General features: G+C 40.1%; 1 protein-coding gene across 5 annotated transcripts in view; it reads right to left on the bottom strand.

Moving 5' to 3' along the window:
* The window catches only part of PRKD3 (protein kinase D3), a 76,512-nt gene that overhangs the window by 6,103 nt on the left and 47,210 nt on the right, over nucleotides 1–23,199 (bottom strand). For 4 of the 5 annotated variants that reach the window (XM_073338343.2, XM_073338346.2, XM_073338345.1 and 1 more), the window contains 10 exons: nucleotides 22,588–22,665; nucleotides 21,066–21,249; nucleotides 18,763–18,886; nucleotides 15,701–15,778; nucleotides 13,140–13,416; nucleotides 9,770–9,822; nucleotides 8,918–8,990; nucleotides 4,077–4,183; nucleotides 3,263–3,424; nucleotides 2,666–2,764 (listed from right to left, as the gene is read on the bottom strand). In XM_073338343.2, coding sequence (XP_073194444.1) covers nucleotides 2,666–2,764; nucleotides 3,263–3,424; nucleotides 4,077–4,183; nucleotides 8,918–8,990; nucleotides 9,770–9,822; nucleotides 13,140–13,416; nucleotides 15,701–15,778; nucleotides 18,763–18,886; nucleotides 21,066–21,249; nucleotides 22,588–22,665 — 1,235 coding nt within the window. The remainder of the gene's footprint in view (nucleotides 1–2,665; nucleotides 2,765–3,262; nucleotides 3,425–4,076; nucleotides 4,184–8,917; nucleotides 8,991–9,769; nucleotides 9,823–13,139; nucleotides 13,417–15,700; nucleotides 15,779–18,762; nucleotides 18,887–21,065; nucleotides 21,250–22,587; nucleotides 22,666–23,199) is intronic. The other variant, XM_073338344.2, reaches the window with a different exon arrangement.

The following is a 23,199-nucleotide window of genomic DNA, read 5'->3' as shown; positions in this document are numbered from 1 at the left end:
CGTGGACCCATCAACTTTGTTAACACCAGATTTGAGCCCTAAAGATATAGCCACCTGGAGATATAACCTGTCCAGACTCTTTAAGAACACTGGATTAGAGAATACTGAGTGGCCAGTGATTGGAAACTGGAGATAGCTCCCAGATGGTACCAATGGATAGGCCTTGTTGTTTCAGGCAGAACAAGTAATCCAAGACATGGTGGAAAGAGGCCCAGACTGGAAAACTTCTTTCTGCTATGACCATAAAGAAAATCATTTTCACTTGAACAGAAAAGTATATTGACTAGGTTTTCAGCTACTCAGGAAGATGTTTCATACATTCTCTGAACACACTGCCTCTTAAGGCATTAACTATAGAGCATCCAAGCCATAAGATGGAGAGCAGACAGGTTGTAATGCAGTGAGTCGACTGTGGTCCTGCAAGATCAGGTTAGGTTCTGATGGTAGTGTCAAAAGAGCCCTGATAAGAGGCTCTGCAGACTGGAGAAAAAAGTTACCTACTTTTCGTGACCATTGCTCTTCAAGATGTGTTGCTCATGTCCATTCCATTCTAGGTGTGTGCGTGCCCACGTGCCTGGTCATCGGAGATTTTTGCCTTAGTGGTATCTGTAGGGTCAGCAGTGGCCTCGATCTTTTGGAGGCAGCTGGCTCCTTCAAGACACATTGCCCATGCTTCTTCCTTGATACCAGGGAAGGGGAATAGCACAGAGTCTCCGCAATGTACTGAGGGGCACTTCTGACAGAGGCAGAAGTACTTGACGTCCACCCCTTTGGTCCAAGGCTTGAAGTTTCTACAGATATGGGAACAGTCTGAGATGCGACCCTCACCGAGGCACTTTAGACTGCTGAGGGTCACTTATCAGACTTCTTGCAGCCAATGCAAGCCTTAAAGCCCATGTACCAGGAGTTGGCACCCAGAACAAGCAGGAACTGACAATCTAAGCAAAACTAAGCTAAATAATCATAAAACTTTACTCTAAAGGTCTAACTATTGATGAGTACACGAACTATATACAAGAAAAATTCCCTGAAAAAGAGAATATTAGCAACCCCACCGATCATGGGTGTTTAGAAGGGACTGAAGAGGGTCAGGGGCGGCTCTGCCCATTATATAATTGTGCAGCAGCATGAAGCAACAGAGGGCACATGTACCACCCTGATGGATACCGGTAAGGGAAAAATCTCCGACTCTGGCACACTTGGCTGGCACCTGAAGTAAAATGGACATGTGCAATCACTCAAGGAACATCGCAAAAAGAAAAGCAGTACTTGTGGCACCTTAGAGACTAACCAATTTATTTGAGCATAAGCTTTTGTGAGCTACAGCTCACTTAATCGGATGTGAAGTGAGCTGTAGCTCACGAAAGCTTATGCTCAAATAAATTGGTTAGTCTCTAAGTTAAGTGAGCTGTAGCTCACAAAAGCTTATGCTCAAATAAATTGGTTAGTCTCTAAGGTGCCACAAGTACTCCTTTTCTTTTTGCGAATACAGACTAACACGGCTGTTACTCTGAAACCTGTCAAAGAACATCTACACTTATTCAATAAATCAGTACACAAAATACATAGATAATTCATAACCTCTTGCCACCAGGTCCTTTTAATTTAACTGTGGTAAACTCTTCTAGAACTTAGTTGTACTAATACATCTTAAGTCTCCTGGACAGTTGCATTGCAATATCTGAATTTATATTTCAGAGAACAGAATATACTCTTTTGGTTTTAGATTAAATAGATTCTAAGGCTAGAAGGAACCAAGTAATCTGAACTCCTGTATAATACAGGCCACAGAATTTCACCCAGTTACCCCTCTAGCCCCAACTGTTTGTTTGACTAATGCATGCTTTCCAAAAAGGCATCCTGTGTTGATTTGAAGACAGTGAGAGATGGGGTCTCCACCACATTTATTGGTAGTTTGTTCCAATGTTAATCAGCCTCATAGTTAAAGAAAATTGTGTCTTATTTCCTATTTGAATTTGTCTGGTTTAAACTTTCAACCGTTAGTTCTTGCTATGCCTTTTACTGCTAGATTAGAGTCGTTTAATACCTGGTATTTTCTCCTTGTGAAAGTACTTATAGACTGTAATCAAGTCACCTCTTACTCCTCTAAGATATACCTGAAGCATGAAGATTTCAGTCATTAACTGATTAGGATCAGGAAGAAACTTCCCCTATGGCAAGATTATTCCACAGTTGTCCACTACAAAGTTTCTTGCACCTTCCTCTGAAGCTGCTGCTATGGGCCGCTGTCAGACACAGGACACTGACCTGAAGGATTCACTGATCTGATCCAGATTGGTAATTCCGATGTCCCTACCTGCTTGCTTTGGGAAAATGTATTCTTCCAGCACTCACTGAGGCAGTTGGAAAGGTGGAGGGGTCTTATTCTCTTTGAAGGAGTGAGCAGAGGCTACTACTTACTGAGAGGGACAGTAACATTAGAGCAGGGAAAGTAGAGGTGAAAAACTTCATCCTCAGTGTTTTAAGAGTTGAAAAAAATGTAATAAGGTAACAAAACAGGCAGCTCACATAATTCTAGTTATATTTTGGGTGAAAACATCAGTAACACTGTCCTATGACAGATAATTTTTAAGCTCTAAATCCTATATTTCTTCTTTAGTGGAACAGTGATTTAGGATGAAACATTTGTTATATTTTCACTCACCTGAGGGAATGGTTCTGCTGATGCTAGCAGTACATTTTCTGGTTTTAAATCACAGTGTACAATATTCTTGAAGTGTAAATTCCTCAAAGCAACAAGTATCTACAAAAGAAGGAAAGGTATTTTCAAAATGATTAGGACTGTAAGTGTCTAAGCACCAAAGATCAGACACAAAGTTGTACAATAATTTTTAACTGTACAGACTTCTACAATTTTGCTGTGCTTTCACATTGTGCAAGTGCTATTTTTTTTCCTGATCAAAATCACGATTAGTGTTAATTTTGTTTGGGGAAGGGCAGTTTTTGAATATTTTTATACCACACATGCACCTTTATGAAAACTTAATTTGAGGTGTCTCCTTTAAAACATAACCAATTACACCTCTAGGGAAAAAACGTGAAAACTGTCACCTAGGATGAGAGTCTGAATTCTCATCAGTTCAACTTCCATTAAATACAAAGTCTACCGTTAAAGCTTTGTCTTCTTTAAATAATGATTGAATCTAGGCAATACCTTGGCCTAAATTCTACTCACACCAGTTTAAGAAACCAAAATCTGGCCCCTTTTCTTCAGAGAAGCAAACAGAGATGGAATACCAACCTGGGTGACCATGAACTTAGTGATTCGTTCTGGTAGCCGACTCTTCTCACTTGAAAGAATCATCTCCAGCATATCTCCATGCAACTTTTCCATCACAACAAACACCCGTTCTGGGGTTTCAAACATACATTCCAGGTTTACAATCCCAGGGTGGTGCAAATTCTAGAGAGTTACAAAATTCACATGAAGAACAAAAGAGATATAGCACTGATTAAACAGTTGGAAAATTACACTTATCCTGAGCTACAAAATCAGAAAGGATATACAAATGGAGAATTAGGGATTAGAAACAAAGGGTATGAGGCAGAAGGCATTTCAAGGTGGCAAGATTTAACAAAAGAAATGTGCCAATTGCCAGTATTAAGATTACTTTTGTCTTGAAAGGGAAATTATATCTGAAGTGGACAATTTTGTATATGATACAATCAGACAGGAATATAAAGGAAAAGAGCAAACATTTGTATGGATTGATGGGCAAGTCATGCAATCAACAGAACAGAAGTCACATGAATTTCAGCTGCTGCCTGTTGCTTCAGGGTGGCCCCAGGAAGCCTAAGTATATCTTCTCCCTCGGTCCGTGCTGGCAGTAAGTAGACAGCTGCTAACAATAAGCTGACAACTCTGCTACCAGCTGCTCACAGACTCCCTGTCTTTCAGAGCCCCCTCTAACAGCTGGGCTCAGATTTCAAGGATTCGGTCTTATGCCCAGCTCAGTAAAGCACTTAAGCACATGCCATAGAATCACAGAAATAATCTTTTCCTTTGACAGGACACAAAGCTTAAATGTGGATTTTATTTAAAATTTATTTTGTACCTGCAGAATGGCAACTTCATTGCGAAGCTGACTTTCCTGTTTTGTAGGGAATCTCATCTTATCAATGACTTTAATAGCCACATCCCGTCCAGTCTTCCTATGTTTTCCTAACAGAAAAGCAGTACCACCCATCAAACAGCAGAAAATCATTCATTAACAAAATTACAGTTGAAAGCTTTCCTCTTTGTGGAAATGGGTACTTTTTTCACAATCATAAATGTTAATACACATCTGAGTTGAAAATTGTAACTGAGATATGAATGTAAGTATGACAGTAAGTACTCTCAATCCTGAAATGCAGGATTCTTCTGCAGCATAAATTTAAAGTGACTGTCGCTTTGCTGTCCAATCTGTACATTGATACTAAATATATTAGGTGAATTTCACCCCATGCAGATGACCTGCAAAAGACCTATGCACCATTAAGTGTCACATAAGCCCATAAAATCCTGGCCTCTTCTATGCTGATGCTCAGGGTGAGATGGAAAAAGGTGTAAGGATTCTTCTCTCCTGTTGTCCCAGCAGCCAAAGGATACTTCCACAGTGTGCAGGAATGTGCTAGAAGGTACATCCAGCTAATTCACTGGCTGGCATGCCATATGCCCAACAGGGTATAGTCTACATGAAGAGGGATACAGTAGCCCAAAGCAGGTGTGCTGCCATCTGAAAGCTCTAAATGACTGGTAGGGAAAACCGGCTGATCGGGGGTGTGGGTGTGTGATGTTTCACCTCAATAGAAAACATTATACCCTACACAGACAGGATGTCTCAAATGCTAATCGGCAGCTGCCCACCCAGCACCCCCACCCATGCTCAGTTGTTTCCTGTAATGTCAGGATTAACCCCTCAATGAAGAGGGCAGGTTAATGAGGTCAGACACAGAAGGACCTTAGTAATCTAACATACATCAATGTTAAATCTAGAATGAGATTGTAACAAAAACAAAAGGGAATGTCTGCTCAGTGAAAGTGCTGAAAAATATTTTAGAAAAATGTATAAAATACACAGAAAAGTCCACAGCTATAGTGTAAGAGGCACAGAGAATACTACGGTGCACTGCTAGACAAATACTACAAGGAGGTCAAACTACTGCTATATAAACAACCTAGCTAGACCTCACCTGGAGTTCTGTATTCAGGACTGGTGGTCATGGCTTAGTAATTGCTCCTGAAGGTTGTTGCATGGAGCAATCAACATAATGTACCTGCCTTAAAGATTTACATGATGAATAAATGGTTAAAAAAAGGGCTTATTTCCACTGGACAAAATGAAGTAGACTTAATGGAGGCCTGACTGAAGTTCCAAATGGCAACAAAGTAGCCAAACAGACTTCATAGTTGAAAAGTAAAAACAATTAAATCAGATTAGAAGAGACTAATACAATGAAAAGCTTGCAATATATCCTGGGCTGACAGAAGAAATGGCATAAAGGTTGAAATCCTTCCAAGGATTTTAGGAGATCTGTTTTGAGGCATCCAGTATCAATACCAAATAAAACCCGCGGATGACATACAGCAATTCTTAAAATGACATAAATTATAGCCACCTGTAAGGGTTAAATATATATATATAAAATTCAAAGGAAGAGGTTCTAACTCCACTAAACATCACATTATACCAAAATGCCACAAAAATAAAGTCAATAGTGGACTAGACATATTCCTTCTGGATACTGGACTTGATTAAAGAACCAGGAGACAATATTTGGTTAAGTAAAGAGAACAAACTGGAGCTGTGCTCACACACAGGTGAAGGATTAACATTAAATACTCTATGTGGGTTCAAAATGGCTTTAAACATAGCCCTTTGATATGGTATTGCTGTCAAATCATACACCAGTAAGAGATCACCCAAATTTCCTCCCTAACCCCACAAAAATGTTAACACCTTTTAGAAATTAAAGGTAATGTGAATAAAGGGGCAAACAGAAAGAAAAGCTAGATATCAATACCTCAAAATGTATTTGATTTTCAGTATCTACAAGTTCAAAATTTTGTCCTACATTCTGCAAAAAAGCAAAAATTTCTCATATACTTAGAGCATCCTATTGGTTTAATTATTTCTGTGAGAAATTTTCTAAAAATACGGGAACACAAAAATGAAACCAAAAGTATTTTATTCACTGTATGTTAACTAGAAGGTTGTATATCCAAATTTTAAATGAATAAGAATATTCCTATTTATGGTATAATGGTTACCAGATCCAATCTGTGAACTGTTGGCAATAAATAGTGAAGCAGTGTTGATTCCAGGATGTTAGCAAGAGAAGGTGGATGACGTAATACCTTTTATTGGACCAACTTCTGTTTGTGAGACAGACAAGCTTTCAAGCTTACACAGAGCTCTTCTTCTGGAGACAAAAAGCTCTGTGTAAGCTCAAAAGCTTGTCTCTTTTCATCAGAAGCTGGTCCAATAAAATATTACCTCACCCAACTTTGTCTCAGCAATAAATAGATCAATGCAGTCAGAACGTAAGACTTTGGTTATATTCTCTTTTCTTGCGCTCCCATTTTCTTTGTGATTTTAGTATCTTAAATGTGTTACAGCATGCATGCATGGTGTAAATGGTGGCGTGAACTAAAAAAGAATTTGGACAAATGCTTCATACAAGCATTAAACACATTGGCTAAAAGAAGTATTGAACCAAGGAGTAATTGTTGTAAACATCAAGAGGAGTTTCTATACAAAGGACAGCATAATTCTGGGAGTAGATCAAAAAATGATAAACAGGGAAAACTGTCTAATTCTGTCACAATCTCTCTTTCCCACCCCACAATCTGAACTTAAAAGAGAATCCTTACACAAAATGTCATGCTACCACTTTCCATGGAGTCCAGATGCAAAATAAATTTCTGTCAAGAATGGTGGACAGCTACCAGCCCATCAACTTATATCTCCATCACAAAATTTTCAGAGTAAGAAGAGTATTAATAGCACAACTAATATACAGAAGAATTAAAGTTTCCATGCTTTCTAGACAATGGAGGCAAAATGGAAAGGACGTTTTCTTTCTTTACATTGACTGTTTAATTACTGGTTTCAGAGTAGCAGCCGTGTTAGTCTGTATTCGCTAAAAGAAAAGGAGTACTTGTGGCACCTTAGAGACTAAAATTTATTTGAGCATAAGCTTTCGTGAGCTACAGCTCACTTCATCAGATACATTCAGTGGAAAATTCAGTGGGGAGATTTATATACACAGAGAACATGAAACAACGGGTGTTACCATACATACTGTAACAAGAGCGATCACTTAAGGTAAGAAATTACCAGGAAAGGGGGGGGAAGAAGGGGGAAACCTTTTGTAGTGATAATCAAGGTGGGCCATTTCCAGCGGTTGACAAGAATGTCTGAGTGGACACAGTTGGCAACAGGCTTTGTTGCAAGGATAGGTTCCTGAGTTAGTGGTTCTGTTGTGTGGTTGCTGGTATTTGCTTCAGGTTGGGGCCTGTCTATAAGCAAGGACTGGCCCGTCTCCCAAGATCTGTGAGAGTGATGGGTCGTCCTTCAGGATAGGTTGTAGATCCTTGATGATGTGTTGGAGAGGTTTTAGTTGGGGGCTGAAGGTGATGGCTAGTGGCGTTCTTTTATTTTCTTTGTTGGGCCTGTCCTGTAGTAGGTAACTTCTGGGTACTCTTCTGGCTCTGTCAATCTGTTTCTTCACTTCAGCAGGTGGGTATTGTAGTTGTAAGAATGCTTGAGAGAGATCTTGTAGGCGTTTGTCTCTGTCTGAGTGGTTGGAGCAAATGCAGTTATATCATAGAGCTGGGCTGTAGACAATGGATCGTGTGCTGTGGTCTGGATGAAAGCTGGAGGCATGTAGGTAGGAATAGCAGTCAGTAGGTTTCCGGTATAGGGTGATGTTTACGTGACCATCGCTTATTAGCACCGTAGTGTCCAGGAAGTGGATCTCTTGCGTGGACAGGTCCAGGCTGAGGTTGATGGTGGGATTGAAATTGTTGAAATCATGGTGGAATTCCTCAAGGGCTTCTTTTCCATGGGTCCAGATGATGAAGATGTCATCAATGTAGCGCAAGTAGAGTAGGGGCATTAGGGGACGAGAGCTGAGGAAGCATTGTTCTAAGTCGGCCATAAAAGTGTTGGCATACTGTGGGGCCATGCGGGTACCCATAGCAGTGCCGCTGATTTGAAGGTATACATTGTCCCCAAATGTGAAATAGTTATGGATGAGGACAAAGTCACAAAGTTCAGCCACCAGGTTAGCTGTGACATTATCGGGGATACTGTTCCTGACGGTTTGTAGGACATCTTTGTGTGGAATGTTGCTGTAGAGGGCTTCTACATCCATAGTGGCCAGGATGGTGTTTTCAGGAAGATCACCGATGAATTGTTGTTTCCTCAGGAAGTCAGTTGTGTCTCGAAGATAGCTGGGAGTGCTGGTAGCGTAGGGCCTGAGGAGGGAGTCTACATAGCCAGCTCAAATAAATTTGTTAGTCTCTAAGGTGCCACAAGTACTCCTTTTCTTTTTGTTTAATTACTGTTCTTTTGCCTCCTTTCTTGCTTTCTGATAGGTGGAGTCTTAAAAGGTAACAATGATTCTTCTCTGGGAAGAGGAGACATGAAATGGAAGAAAACTAGCAAGACTGTTCAGATGATTTTGTCTTGTTTCCAGAATTTCATTTGCTCATGATTTCACATTACAAACAAATAATATGTTGTAACTTAAGCATTTTAACATGAAATATTATGGCAGCAGAGCTGTATGTCATTGGGACAACTCAGATATGAGTAATATATGAAATGTGACTGTAGCTAATATACGGACACTAGCCAACTACACCTCAGCATGAGCACATACATAGCAAAAGTTCACAGTAACTTACCTCCATATACAATGCCAAACTGACCGGAACCTAGGACCTCATCAGCAAAGATCTGATATACAGAGCTGATATCCTATTGCATGAAAGAGATAAGCCGCAAACATTAGGAGCAATCAGAGAACAAATGTCCATTTGGAAATTCAATGGTACTGGCTAAATTGTTAATCATGCTTTCAATAAACAGTTTGAAATTAAAGTTGCTTTGGTTATTTTAAAACTATGGGGCAGATTCAAAGCTAATGTAAGTTGTCGTATCTGCCTCATTGTATTTAACACTATGGTGACAGTAAAGAAAATGAATAATTTTGTACTAACTGACATATATACATAACATCCACTTATTATTCTGAATGTCACTGAATATCCGCTCTCTCATTCTTAAAAATTCCAGAACACACTTTTAGTTCAATCTGTTCTGGGTTCTAATAAAGACAGTCAAACAAAAGGTTAAAAACCTGTCTACTAAGATTATTTTTCACTCATATCTCCGGCCCTTAAGTAAATGAAAATATAAAAAATTCAGCCGAAGTATTTGGAGCATAATTGCATCACCTACAAATATAGGTTTCCCATTGTGTGTGCGCATCATTAATTTGGAAATAGATATACAGGGGAAGGAACTTTCTCTAAGGAAATTCTAGTCATTGTATTACATATGATGACACACACTCACCAAAATATCAATTATGTCAATAAGGGAGACTGCTTTTATGTACCTATTGAGAATAGAGAGTTCCATGGCTGTAAAACCTTTAGGTGTTTTCCCTTGACCATTTTATGAGACATTCTTTCTTACTATCAATTGCTTTAAAAGAGTTTGGGTACATAATACTATTTTTGCACATGACTCACCACATTCTCCTGGATCTGGCAATTTGAAACAGAGATGCTAAGAGATAATTCCTCTGCAATAAGAAAGAAAGTATAACACTTTAACAGAATAAAAAGTCAAGTTTTGTTACTGGTTAAAAATCATTTAACAGACTTCTAGCAATGTAGCTAGGGTGAAAGGCTGTGCACTGGTGTTCTGCAGAAAAATATATATTCAGACTCCAAAGTCACATGTTGATTTAGACAAACTGGTCTGGGTTTTGTTTTGTGAAGCAATAGTTCAGGATTAGTAAAATGCCAAAACTGATGGGAAAAGAGGTTAAAGATTAGAACAATTTGTACAAGACCAGGAGCTGGAAACTGAAGATGAAAGTAATTTGCCTACTGCATCGTAAATTGCAGCAATTCTCTGGTAGTGAAACAGAAAAGTAATCAAGTGACAAAGTAAAACAGATCATTTATCTTAACCAAAAGGAATTGTTAGCTGTCTGCAGAGTTAAGGAACTTATATGCAATTAAGTAGGTAAATATAAGCAACCAAGGGAAGGAAAATATCAAGTCAAGCAAGATACAGACGAGCATGATAATTTACAAAATATTGCCTGTGTAAGTTCTATTCTAAATGTTAGTTTTGTAGATCTGCTGAAGGAGGACATAAATCTGCTAAATTTGAGAGCAAATCTGGAAGACTGATCAGAGACCTCTTCAAGTAAAAGAAGCAGACATGGAAGTTCAGAGCACAGAAAATTTCTACTCTAAGTCTTCAGCAGAGAACCAACTTAGACATGAAGTTTAGGAGTATAACCTCATAATGTACAAGGCAAGAAAATAGACAAAACATAGCAACAATTGCCTTTTCCTTTGTCTTCAGGCTGGAGTCAAACTTCTCAGACAAAAGGACAAAGACCAATCTGCCAAGTGAACTTTCAGAGTATGCTGAACAAATCCCTGGACAATATGAATGTCAGGCATGTTCCAAACCAGAAAGAGCCTTGAACTCTAGGAACACAATTCAAAAGCACAAAGAGAAAGCCTGTTGCTTCCTCTCTTGTCATCAATGCTCCACCCTCAAAGCAAGGCTCTACAGAACTGGCATGGTAACAAATACCAACTCACTGGGACTAGGTTCCTCTGAATATTGTACCTGAACAAGAACCTCTACAGGTTCATGCGTGTCTAATGACTGTCCTCTTCTATTCGAGACTGGTTAGGCCTTAGTTGGGACAAAGTATTCAATTTTGGCCAAGAAACAGTTGAATTCAAGAAGTGAGAAACAAAAATTGTAAGATTTAGAAAATAACATCAAAATATACATAGTCTAAATTGCAGTAAGGATAAAGTAGGTTAAAAGGAAGAGGAACTTTGTAAAATCACCATTACTGGAGATATTTAAGACTACATGTGACACCCATCTATAGAGATGCTTAGAGAGCATGAAATCAGTCCAGTTACCATGCAGGAGGACAGTGATCAACTAACGGCCCCTTCCAGATAAGGCGATTCATGTATAAAAAACAACATGTAGACTGACAGTTCTCCACTGATCACATATCTGAGGAGACTTAAGAGCATAACTTATTCTACCCAACAACATCATTACTTTACATTCAAAGTACTCCCTCAGAAGCTGCCTATATAAGTTAATTAGCAAGACAAGGTGGGTGAGGTAAGATCTTTTATTGGACCAACTTCTGTTGGTGAAAGAGACAAGCTTTTGAGCCACAGAGCTCATCCAATAAAAGATATTGCCTAACCCACACCCACCTTGACTTTAACATCCAGGACCCGACACAGCTATAACTATACTGTGTACAATTATATGACATAAAAGTTCACTGAATCTACCTCCAGTCTTCTTCCCTCCTACTTTAAGTGAAGCTACACCAACTGGGGAGCTCTGCCTTCTAATTTATTAAAACAAAGACCCGGAGAGCCACCCTTTTTGAGGAACAGTAGTATGTCAGTGATTCATCAATTAAGGGAAGAATCATCTGCAAGCTCCTTACATGCATATATAAACCAAAATACTAAATCGGCAGTGCAGATATGAAAAACGGTGCCTAGAAAACAAATTTCTAAGGATTTTTCACGTGATTTGATGGATGTATGTAGTTGTTAAGCTATGTCCCTTTTATAGACAATTTTAATGTCTATAGTCAGACTGATGTTCACTAACTAACAAATGCACTGAAGTCACTGGTTTCCAGGATATATCATGTTATCAAAAGGATTACAAATAATTACTTTTGGCTTTTTAAATACTAAAAAGGGCTTCTGCCTATATTAGTCTCTTAGAGTTAAAACTCAGAAGATGATAGATATATTTAAAAGAATGGTAAAACAGCTATAGTAACCAATCACATTTCACAGAAACAATACCTCTCCATAATTAAATACCAATATGGTGTTTGCTAGATATACATCACACTAATTTGAGAGCATATTTTGTTTTCAGAATATACCTTCACTCATTGATTGAGGGCAGCATCTGAGTATCACTCTGCTGTCGATATCATTACCTACACAGAATAGGTAGGGATTTGATATTGTCAGGGGTAAATTAATTTATCCCAGGATTCCTTGCAAATTTAGTGACACAACAATAGGCGGACGAAGGAGCAGGTGGGCCCCAGCAGTGGACAGCATTGAGGGAGAACTCAAGTGTGGAAGCATAAGCCTGAGCAGGGTAACAGTATGAATGCTGTTGCCAACAGGCTCCAAGGAGGTACTTGGAGAGAATGACCTGGAATATCTGGTGTTCAGTACACCAGGGACAGTGAATCTGATGTGCTGTGTGAAGAAGAAGGGTGAAGAAGGAAGGGTGGTGCCTTTCTTCTGCCTTTTTACAACTTCAGTGCAGAAGGAGTTCATCCCACCACTGGCAGTATTTACATTCCATTATCGGCTCCCTTCCTTGTTCTTACAGCTAGGGTATAACTACAAAGAGGCATTACATATGTGAAAGGGATGAGGGGGACAGTACCACAAAGTATCTGAAATCTCACAAACTTAAAGAAATTTCACTTAAAGTAACAACCCATTTTTTTTTAAAGTTTATATTAAAAGAAGTACTTTAGTCATGATCTGTATTAAATGCATCAGCTACGTGTGACTTTTACAGTCCTACAATAAAGGTTTTGTAATATGCATTCATGATAGAAATGACAACAGATTCTTAACTACTGTTTGGTGCTACAACAGGTGAAAAGGTTTCTTTTCACAATTAAAATAAAATTCTACATGTGTCTAAAAATTAAGTAAGGCCCCAATTCAACAAAGCATTTACATGAATACTTTACTTTAAATACATGCTTAAATGCTTTACTGAACTGGAGCCTAAATCAGTAACAGCTTTAGTATATGAACAACAGTGCCTTGTCTGCCTGCTTACTGTGATCTTTTCCTTGTCCTGCTGCAGTGCACACGCTAGCTTGAGGAGTGACTGGCATCAAAGCCTGACGGATGGCTTTCTCCCAGCTTTGAGCTACGTCAAGTCCAACTCCAGTGGCAGCAAGAACAGGATTGTGATGGCTGTTGCCATTATTTTCGCCAACAAAGTATACCATGGTGTCAGTGATGATCTCAAAACAGTGTGGGTTGCTGCCCTGCACCATGTTTGAGAAATCTCGAGGCTGATTCACCTGGAGAATTTCTGAAAGTGGGATCTCCTGAAGAAAAATATGAAGCATTAAAAAAATTGAAAACGTACATGTAGCTATAACATATTGGAACTTCTTTCTTGAAGTTAAGAGTCATTACAGTTACTGAACGGGATGTTCTGGTAATGTCAAACTTCATATTGCTACAAACGCTACAATTTTTCCAAACTGCTATATACAAGCCCAGAGAGATTTCCAACATTGTTGTTTATCTCCATACATATTTAGGGCCCAATCCAGTACTCAAGCCAAACAGAAACATCATTAACTTAAATGGGAGCACAGCTTAAGTAAACATCATGGGATCAGGCTCTTAGTAATAGGACTGTTTTATTTTTTTAAATAGCGGTATTATTTGTATTTGGGCTAGGACTTCATTGCATTAGGTCCCGAATATACACACACAATCCTTTTTATGAAGAGTTTACAGCTCAGAGAAGATACAACAAGTGAGCGTGACCAAAACAAGAAGGAATAGGAGACAAAGGACAAGGGCAACAGTGCTAAGAATATGTGGTTACCTAAGCAAGTTACATGCACTATTACAAAAAACTAAAGAATTCCCTTCTATATAAATATTAGACAATCCCACTGGCATTCTACCTTGCCATTATCAGCTGGCAAATTACCATAGTACCATGGCAGAAGTGAGACTTGGAGAGAGATTTGAAGAAAGAGAGTTGTAAGTTTATGGACCAGTTAGGGGACAGCATTCCATGCATGTGGGAAAGCGTGTGTAAAGACATTTGTAAAAAACTGGACAAGCAGGTGAACTAGGCTGGCATTGTAGTGAGAGGAGAGGGTCACTCAATAAGAGGCAAGAGCGGATAAGTAGGAAGGACAAATTGTGAAGAGTTTTAAAGGTGAGGACAAAAAGCCTTCAAATAGTAGAAAAGTAAGAGTTAGTGGAGGGTTTTAAAGAGGTAGTAACATAATGTGAGCAACGAGTGAAGAAAATGTTAACAGTTATGTTTTGAATGGACTGGAATGGGGCAATTTGAGCATCAGGGAGGTCTCAGAGGAGAAGATTGCATTGTTCCAGATAGGAAGGAGGAGGACCTGGACAAGAATTTTAGCTGAATGCACAGAGAAGAAGCTGGATCTTAGAGATGTTATGGAGGAAGAAACTGCAAGATTTGGACACAGCCTGAATGTGCTCAGCAAGAGGGGAAAAATCTCTGCTTAAATTATCAACACATTCTGAGCATTTCGCTACAAAATGTATTACTATATTAATAACCTGCTAGAATTATTGGCAAGCCTTGACTATTTACTGATTGGGCTGCACAGCAAGATGAGAATAAAGAAATGCATTTAACTAATCTTGGTTAATTACTCCTCAGAGAACAATTTCAGTTTTATCTTAGGAACTTAAAAGTAAATACAGGAGCCCATGTGAACATTTACAGTCAACATGTATAGTAAGAGAAGACCCCAGCTTTTAACAAAGCCATCTGTCAGAAGTGATTGAGCTGGCAAGTTACAGAAATGAGAGCAGATGACTGAAGTAATATGGAGTGAAAAATCCCTTAATAAAGTTGAGCATCATCCACGTTAAACTCTTTGTCAAGGCCCTGAGACTTTCATAGTTATTTATTTACCAATACCTTTTACAAAAGAAAAATTATTTTCCAATGCATTCTCTTTCTAAAATCTGACATGTCATATCAGCTTAATCTGCAGCCTGGGAGGTTTAGGTTATATATTAGGAAGAACTTTTTAACTGTAAAGATAGTTAAGCACCAGAATAATCTTCCCAGGGAGGTTGTGGAATGTCTGGAGCTTTTTAAGAACAGGTTACACCAACACCTGTCAGGGATAGTCTAGGTATATTTGATCTTGCCTCAACACAGGGACCTGGACTAGATGACCTCTCAAGGTCCCTTACAGCCCTACACTGCTGTGATTCTAAGCTACAGCCCCAACTGTACAACACACAATCTACATCTACAATGGGGTATCACCAGTTAGCCAAACTATCCAATAACTGCTAAGAAACTTCATATACTAAGCTAAAACGCCTTTAAATAACCGTTTAAATTTTTTTTTTTAAAGTGAGAGACATTTAGTCCAGGTGATTAAGCAGAGGAATGGGAAGCATGAGCTCCTAAGGTTCTAGTCCTAGCTCTTCCTATCTGGTGCCTTTGGCAAATCACAACCTTTCTGCCTCAGCTTTGATCTATAAAACAGGGATAATATTTATCATTCTACCTCAAAGGTTTGTTGAGAATAAACTGGATGTTTGTAAAGTAACAAGTAAAGTGCTATACAACTGCTGAGTATTATTACTTACCTTGTAATATTTTGTTCCAGATTCATTTTGAAATAGCGTAAGACATTTACTATCCAGTCTCCAGTAATGTCTCTTTCTCTACAAGACATACCACAGAGGATCATCAGACACAAACAAAACAAAACTGCTAAAACTTCAGTTTCCAGAAATTTAATGTAGAGTGGTTTTATGGTACACATGATATACTGCACACATCAGGCTACCGCTGCTAGAGTTTTCAGTTTACACTGGATGCATGAAGCAGTATGTACTTTGGGATACATACGCCAATTTTTAAAACTCAAGAACAGACGCATTCCACAAATTGGAAAGAATGGTTACTTACCCTATGGTAACTGTGGTTCTTTTCGAAGTGTTGTCCACATGGATTCCACTCATGGTGCATGTGCTCCATGCAGGCAAGATCAGATTCTTTTGGCTAGCAGTGTCCGTGGGGGCCACACCTGCATCCTAAGTGTTCTTACACAGCTCCCACCCACGGGTATTAAGGGCTGAGAAAGCCCAACCATCCCTCAGTTCCTTTGCTGATACAGAATCCGAGAGGAGGATACTGCAGTAGTGGGGAAGGAGGATGGTTCATTGAATCCATGTGGACGACACATCTTGAAGAACCACAGTTAGTGTATGGTGAGTAACTGTTTTCTCTGAAAAAAGGAGTAATTGTGGCACCTTAGAGACTAACAAATTTATTTGAGCATAAGCTTTCATGAGCTACAGCTCACTTCATTGGATGCATTCAGTGGAAAATACAGTGGGGAGATTTATATACACAGAGAACATGAAACAATGGGGGTTACTATACACAGTGTAAGGAGAGTGATCACTTAAGATGAGCTAATACCAGCAGGAGAGTGGTTAATTATATCCAGTTTGCAAATTAACTCCAATTCAGCAGTCACTCATTGGAGTCTGTTTTTGAAGTTTTTTTTGTTAAAGAATTGTCACTTTTTAGATTAGGTCTCTAATCGAGTGACCAGAGAGATTGAAGTGTTCTCCGACTGCTTTTTGAATGTTATCATTCTTGAAGTCTGATTTGTGTCCTTTATTCTTTTACGTAGAAACTGTCCAGTCTGACCAATGTACATGGCAGAGGGGCATTGCTGGCACATGATGGCGTACATCACATTGGTAGCTGTGCAGGTGAATGAGCCTCTGATAGTGTGGCTGATGTGATTAAGCCCTATGATGGTGTCCCCTGAATAGATATGTGGACACAGTTGGCAATGGGCTTTGTTGCAAGGATAGGTTCCTGGTTAGTGGTTTTGTTGCGTGGTTGCTGGTGAGTATTTCCTTAAGGTTGGGGGGCTGTCTGTAAGCGAGGACTGGCCTGTCTCCCAAGATCTGTGAGAGTGATGGGTCGTCCTTCAGGATAGGTTGTAGATCCTTGATGATGCGTTGGAGAGGTTTTAGTTGGGGGCTGAAGGTGATGGCTAGTGGCGTTCTTTTATTTTCTTTGTTGGGCCTGTCCTGTAGTAGATGACTTTTGGGTACTCTTCTGGCTCTGTCAATCTGTTTCTTCACTTCCGCAGGTGGGTATTGTAGTTGTAAGAATGCTTGATAGAGATCTTGTAGGTGTTTGTCTCTGTCTGAGGGGTTGGAGCAAATGCGGTTGTATCGTAGAGCTTGGCTGTAGACAACGGATCGTGTGCTGTGGTCTGGATGAAAGCTGGAGGCATGTAGGTGGGAATAGCGGTCAGTAGGTTTCCGGTATAGGGTGGTGTTTATGTGACCATCGCTTATTAGCACTGTAGTGTCCCGGAAGTGGATCTCTTGTGTGGACAGTGTGTATGGTAACCCCCATTGTTTGATGTTCTCTGTGTATGTAAATCTCCCCACTGTATTTTCCACTGAATGCATCCGATGAAGTGAGCTGTAGCTCATGAAAGCTTACACTCAAATACATTTGTTAGTCTCTAAGGTGCCACAAGTACTCCTTTTCTTTTTGTGAATACAGACTAACGCGGCTGCTACTTTGAAACCTGTTCTCTCTGAGTGATTGTCCACCTGCATTCCATTCCTGGTGACTAACAAAAAGCTGTCTATTTGCTTGGAGGTGGGTACCAGGAGTCCTACTTAAAAAAATGATTGCAGGATAGCCAATCTGGAAGCCTCTGGCAAACAGTAGTGTCTTGCAAAGATGTGGATAGAGCTCCCTGTAGCTACCCTAAAATTTCAAGTACTAAGACATTCCCCAAACAGGCAGCAGAGGCTGCCTGGTCTTTAGTGGAATGAGTGCTAATGTGGAATCTAACTTGGCTAGCCCATAATTGTTTTTATAAAATTGAAGACCCGCTTAGACACCCTTGGTGAGAATACAAGTCGTCCCCTAACTCTTATCAGCAAACACCATGGATAGTCCGGGTATGTTACTGAATGATTTTTTCTTGTTGATGTAAAAGTTTAGCGTCTTTACTACAACACCTGAGTTAAGGTTAGCTTCCCCAAGAGTTGAGTGAGATTTGAGGGGGGAAAAAACTGGGAGGTGAATGGATTGGTTGGAACTCTGAGACAACCTTGTGGAAAACTTGGAGACTGACCCCCATCATCTTGAAACAAGGAGAACGTATCATGAGAGCCAGACTCTCCTCTACCCTTTGAACTGATGTAAGGACTACTACAAAGCAAACTTCATCAACAGGTGGCACAGGGAACAGGTTGCTAAGGGCCCATCAACTCTGCTAACAGTCTACTGAGGTTCAAAAGGGGGAAACTGGGGAAAAAACATGAAGCCCTTAAGGAATCTTGCCACTGTAGGATGGGAAAATGCAATCTGGCCCCATATAAGAGAAAGATACATAGATGTTGCTACTAAATACATCCTTATGGAGTTGATAGAAAGCCTAGATAATTTCAGGGCTAGCAAACAGGGAATTGAGTCTTGCTAGATTTCCTTAGTCATATTGTTACTGCATACATCTAAATATATTCAAATTAAATTCTAAACAAGGACGTCAATACATTATTAAACCAGTTTTTTAAAACAAAAGGGAAATTAATTTATTGATTTAAACAAGTAACCCTTAAAATAAAATAGATATATGAAGAAACTTAAAGCTACTAACCAGGTTGTCTCTGCTGGTATAGTGAACCATCCATCCTTCCTTCACCATTGTACTGCTCTTCCTCTTTGTGTGCTTGATTGACTGTACAACCCTCATTAGTGGAATATTATTACTTGTTGATGGACTAAATTTTAAAAAAGGTTATAATTTAATCAGAAACCATTAAAATTTGACGACAATTATACCAGTACTATACTGTGTGTTTTCAGGAACAGACATCTTTTCTTACCTATAAATGCTATTTCTTTGATTGACAAGGTCACCTTCTAAATAAGTTGAATGTCACTAGCATAATGATCATCCAGTTGAATAGCAGGATTTTTCAGCTGCAACACGTTGTCACAAGGCTGCTACTAGCTTCCTCAGTACAAATGCCAAAGCATTTACAACAGAGTGATATGTTTACAAAATTGAAGATAAGGTATGCCTGGTTGGAATTAGAATGACTAGAGAAATAATGCCATCTCACTAAAGATTAACTGAAGTGGTCATTTTTTTTCTCCAACAACCAGAAAATAGTATCACTAATGCCTATGTACTGTTATTCTGTTCCACTTATTACACTATTCCATAATACTGCTATTCCACTGGTCATCTGTGTCTGTACACATGTGACATAAGCTGTCCACCTGGCCAGAAATGGACTTTCTTCATTTGAGCCATGCCTGCACTAAACAATTTTACCAAAAAAATAATCATCCCACTAGTGTTAGCTCAAGTGCAGACAAGGCTCTGGCTGCTTCTAACATTTTTATAAATGAATTAACTAAATCTGCAGGTTTATGCAGTAAAAACCACCAATGTCCTGTCCAGAAAGTGGTGGTAGCACTGGTGGGAATAGTTTGCAAACAAGGCTTGAGAGAATCCAGCTGACACTTTTCAAAGTAATAAAGAAATTTTAAAAAATTACATAATAAAATAAAGTAAACTAACCCAAACTGGATAATGATTGCCCTATTCAAGACCAAGAAGATATTTAATTTCAATCAAATCAGATACCAAATTCTTCCTCTCAAACCGTCAATACCCCCCACTTTATGTAAGTAAAGACAATTGGTATACAAGCTGTACACAGAGAAATCAACACTCACATCAAAATCTAAACTACAAAAACTAAAATATCATCTCCTTTAGTCCAGCTCACAAGGAATTAAAACACAAGGGCTAAAGCCATTTAGATCTGTTTACAGTAGGAATGAATTTGGTCCAAGGTCAGTAGCATAAAATAGGCATGAAGATCTTGGTCAGCAAGGCATTTTCCATTGATGAATCCAGGGGTCTCAAACTCAAAAGACCATGAGGGCCAAATGAGGACTAGTGCATTGGCCTGAAGGCCACATCACTGACACCCCCCCTGCCCAGCTGCCCCGACTCCACCCCTTCCATGAGGCCCCACCCCTGCCCCGCCTCTTCCCACCCCTTCCCCGCCCCCATTCCAACCCCTTCCCCAAAGTCCCCACCACAACTCCGCCCCCTCCCAGACCCCAGGGGGTGCAGGGTGCTCAGGGCAGGGGGTTGGGGTGCAGGAGGAGTACACAGTGCGGGCTCCGGCCCGGCACCGCTTACCTAGAGCGACTCCAGGGTTGCAGCAGCGCGCACCGGGGCCAGGGAAGGCTCCCTGCCTGCCTGTCCAGGCCCCAGCCCTGCGCCGCTCTGCTCCGGGAAGTGGCCGGAACCACGTCCCTGCTGCCCCTGGGGGAGGAGGGACACAGGGCTCCGTGCACTGCTTTTGCCGCTCCTCCAGGTACCTCCCCTGAAGCTCCCATTGGCTGCAGTTCCCCATTCTCAGCCAATGCGAGCTGCAGGGGGCAGTGCCTGGGAGCAACACACAGAGCTCTCTGTGCACCCCCACCCCCACCCCCACCCCGGTGGTGCCGGGAGCAGGGATGTGGTGCCAGGAGCAGCGCAGGGCTCGCAGCACCAGGGGACGCAATCTCAACTGCAGCCTGTAGTTTGCCCACCCCTGGCCCAGAAGTAGGCGAGGTGGGGGGAGCTTGGTGGGCTGTGTGTTTGAGACCCCTGGACTAATCTGTAGTTCTAGACATTTTTCAATAAGCTGATTTATTTCCAGGTTCACAGTCACAGTTCAGCAGCTTTTGCAAGAAAAAAAAATCCCACCATATATCTAGGCTTTTAATTTACTTGGTTTTCAGCTTTATTTGGGACTAAATGTTCTGTAAAACTGTGCAAATGAAGACCTGACCAGCAACAACAAATTTGGAACTCTGCAAAAAAACTGTGTTTTAGTATACAGTATTGGGGAATGGAATGTCTGTAGCACAACAATCTTTGTTGCTGCTTACCTGATAGTTTTGACAGCTTCTTCATCTTTGTCCACATCAAGATCAGAAGGGTCCAAAAAGAACATTTTGTCCTCTGGAGGAGAAGGTTCTTCTGCATCATCCAAACCCCGACTACCGTCACTGTTTATTTCATTGCTGTCAACTTCCATTGGCATGTCCAAATCTTGGCCTGGACTAGAAGGTTCTAACAACAGATAGAATTATCTTAAGTTAATGACAAGTCATAGAACTCTCCCCTCTGATCTAGTCTTACACACACACAAAAATCAAGTCACAGACAAACAAAAAGACTGTCGATCACACCTGCGAAACCATTCAAGAGCCCTATATTTTTTCAGTATTGATGCAGAAGAGTATAAAGAACATACATATTGCAGGCCTCATTTCACATCATGCCAGGTTAGGGAGGTCAGGCCAAAACAGTCCTCATAAGAAAATTACAGGCAAAATTCTATGGTCTGGATTCACGGGTATTGCTAAAGTTATTTTGTACCACATATGCTGTGAGTAATGAAAATGGCCTTCAAGTGGCTAGAGATGGTCAATTCCTTGTTCAAGGGAATTCTCCACTAATGGAAAGTTTCCCCCTGTGCCAGCTGACCTTCCAACCCCAGCATACAGAGGAGGGGGGTGTTGGGGACAATCCAAAGGCAGATGTTACAGAACGGAGTTTGTACACACTCAGTTCTTCACTGGCATAAATTAAAACTGCTCCCCTGAAGCTTTCACTTATGTTGCCAGGTGGCCCAGAACCAGGGAGATACAATCACTCATCTATGACTCTCCCTCTCCATCTTATCTTCACAAAGCTCAGACAGAATGGAGAATCAAGCCTATGTCCTCCCTTTTGAATGGGTCAGGACAGCCAAGGGAAAAATGGTATCGGAAAGGGCAAAACCTCAAGAATTTAGGAAGAGATGACACTTCCCCCCAAGCCCTTTGGGAATAGAGTCCCATTAAACAAACCAAAGCTCCAACAAGTTAAAAAGTTAATGGAAATTCTTTCTCCAGATACGTACAGAAATGTTACTAGCACATTACAAAGTATTGTTTGGCTGACTGGCCATTAAAATGTGTTATTAAGAGAGAATGTTTCCCTATGCAATTTTCCATTTTACCCCATTAAAAATGGTCCTTTTTTCTGCAAAGAAAGTTGTTCTTCATGAAAAACATTGAGTAGACTGATCACAATTTAAATTCATTTTTGGACATGAAAAAATGTTCCTAATTCTTAACTTCAAGAGAAATATCAAATGAAGTATACTGAGTTTGCCAAGATTTTTTAAGTAAGTTTTAAACTACCAGAAAGACACGTCTTAAAACCAAACCTTTAATTCTCAATTACCTCATAGGGACTAATTCTTCTCCAGGAAGAAAAAAGGAGGAGTGGAAAAGGGCATTTAACACACTTTAGCCTTAAAATACTCAGAGTTGACAGGATCAGAAAGTAATAAAAATAAGGTTTGTGTATTTTGTTATGTCTCCAGAGATATTTCACTATTTGAAAACATGTTTTTCCTACCTCCATTGAACACCACCTCTCCAAGACAGTCTCTAGGTACTTTAGATGCACAACGTTTGTGACAGTTAAATCTGCAATCTAAAAAAAACCCACGTCATTACATATAGTTTAGTTTTACTCATACCAGAAAGAGCCTCTGAAATAACTATCACATTATTTTCAACAAGATAGTCAACCAACTTCAAGCCAGAAAACATGTCAACAATCTTGTCACAAAGTCACTTGCTGAGATGGCTCCACTGCAATTCATTAAATCATACTGGCATCTATGACTATCCTTTCATCTCTTCTCTCTCCAAGAAATATACTATTCTTTTCTGTGTGTGTGTGTCTCTCTCTCTCTCATTTGTTTTGTTTTTTTAATCCTGATTTTACTACTCTGCTCTGGTTCTCTTCTTTCATACTCTCCCTTCTCCATCCCCAGTTCCCTTTTCTCCATTGTTTTTGGGATCAAAGATTGTCTCCTCCCTACCCTTTGTTCTGCCTGCTGTTATGGGACTAAAGTTTTGTTCCGACCACCATGGCCACTATGACACCAAGTCTTTCACCACCCATCAAAGTTATAAGACTTCCCCCTGCTACCAGGCCATGATATCTCTCCCTTCAATACAG

This window comes from Lepidochelys kempii, chromosome 3 (genome assembly GCF_965140285.1).
Source record: "Lepidochelys kempii isolate rLepKem1 chromosome 3, rLepKem1.hap1, whole genome shotgun sequence".
In the NCBI taxonomy this organism is placed as follows: Eukaryota; Metazoa; Chordata; order Testudines; family Cheloniidae; genus Lepidochelys; species Lepidochelys kempii.
The sequence above is the reverse complement of the archived record's forward strand: the minus strand, read 5'-3'. Positions and strand labels throughout refer to the sequence as shown.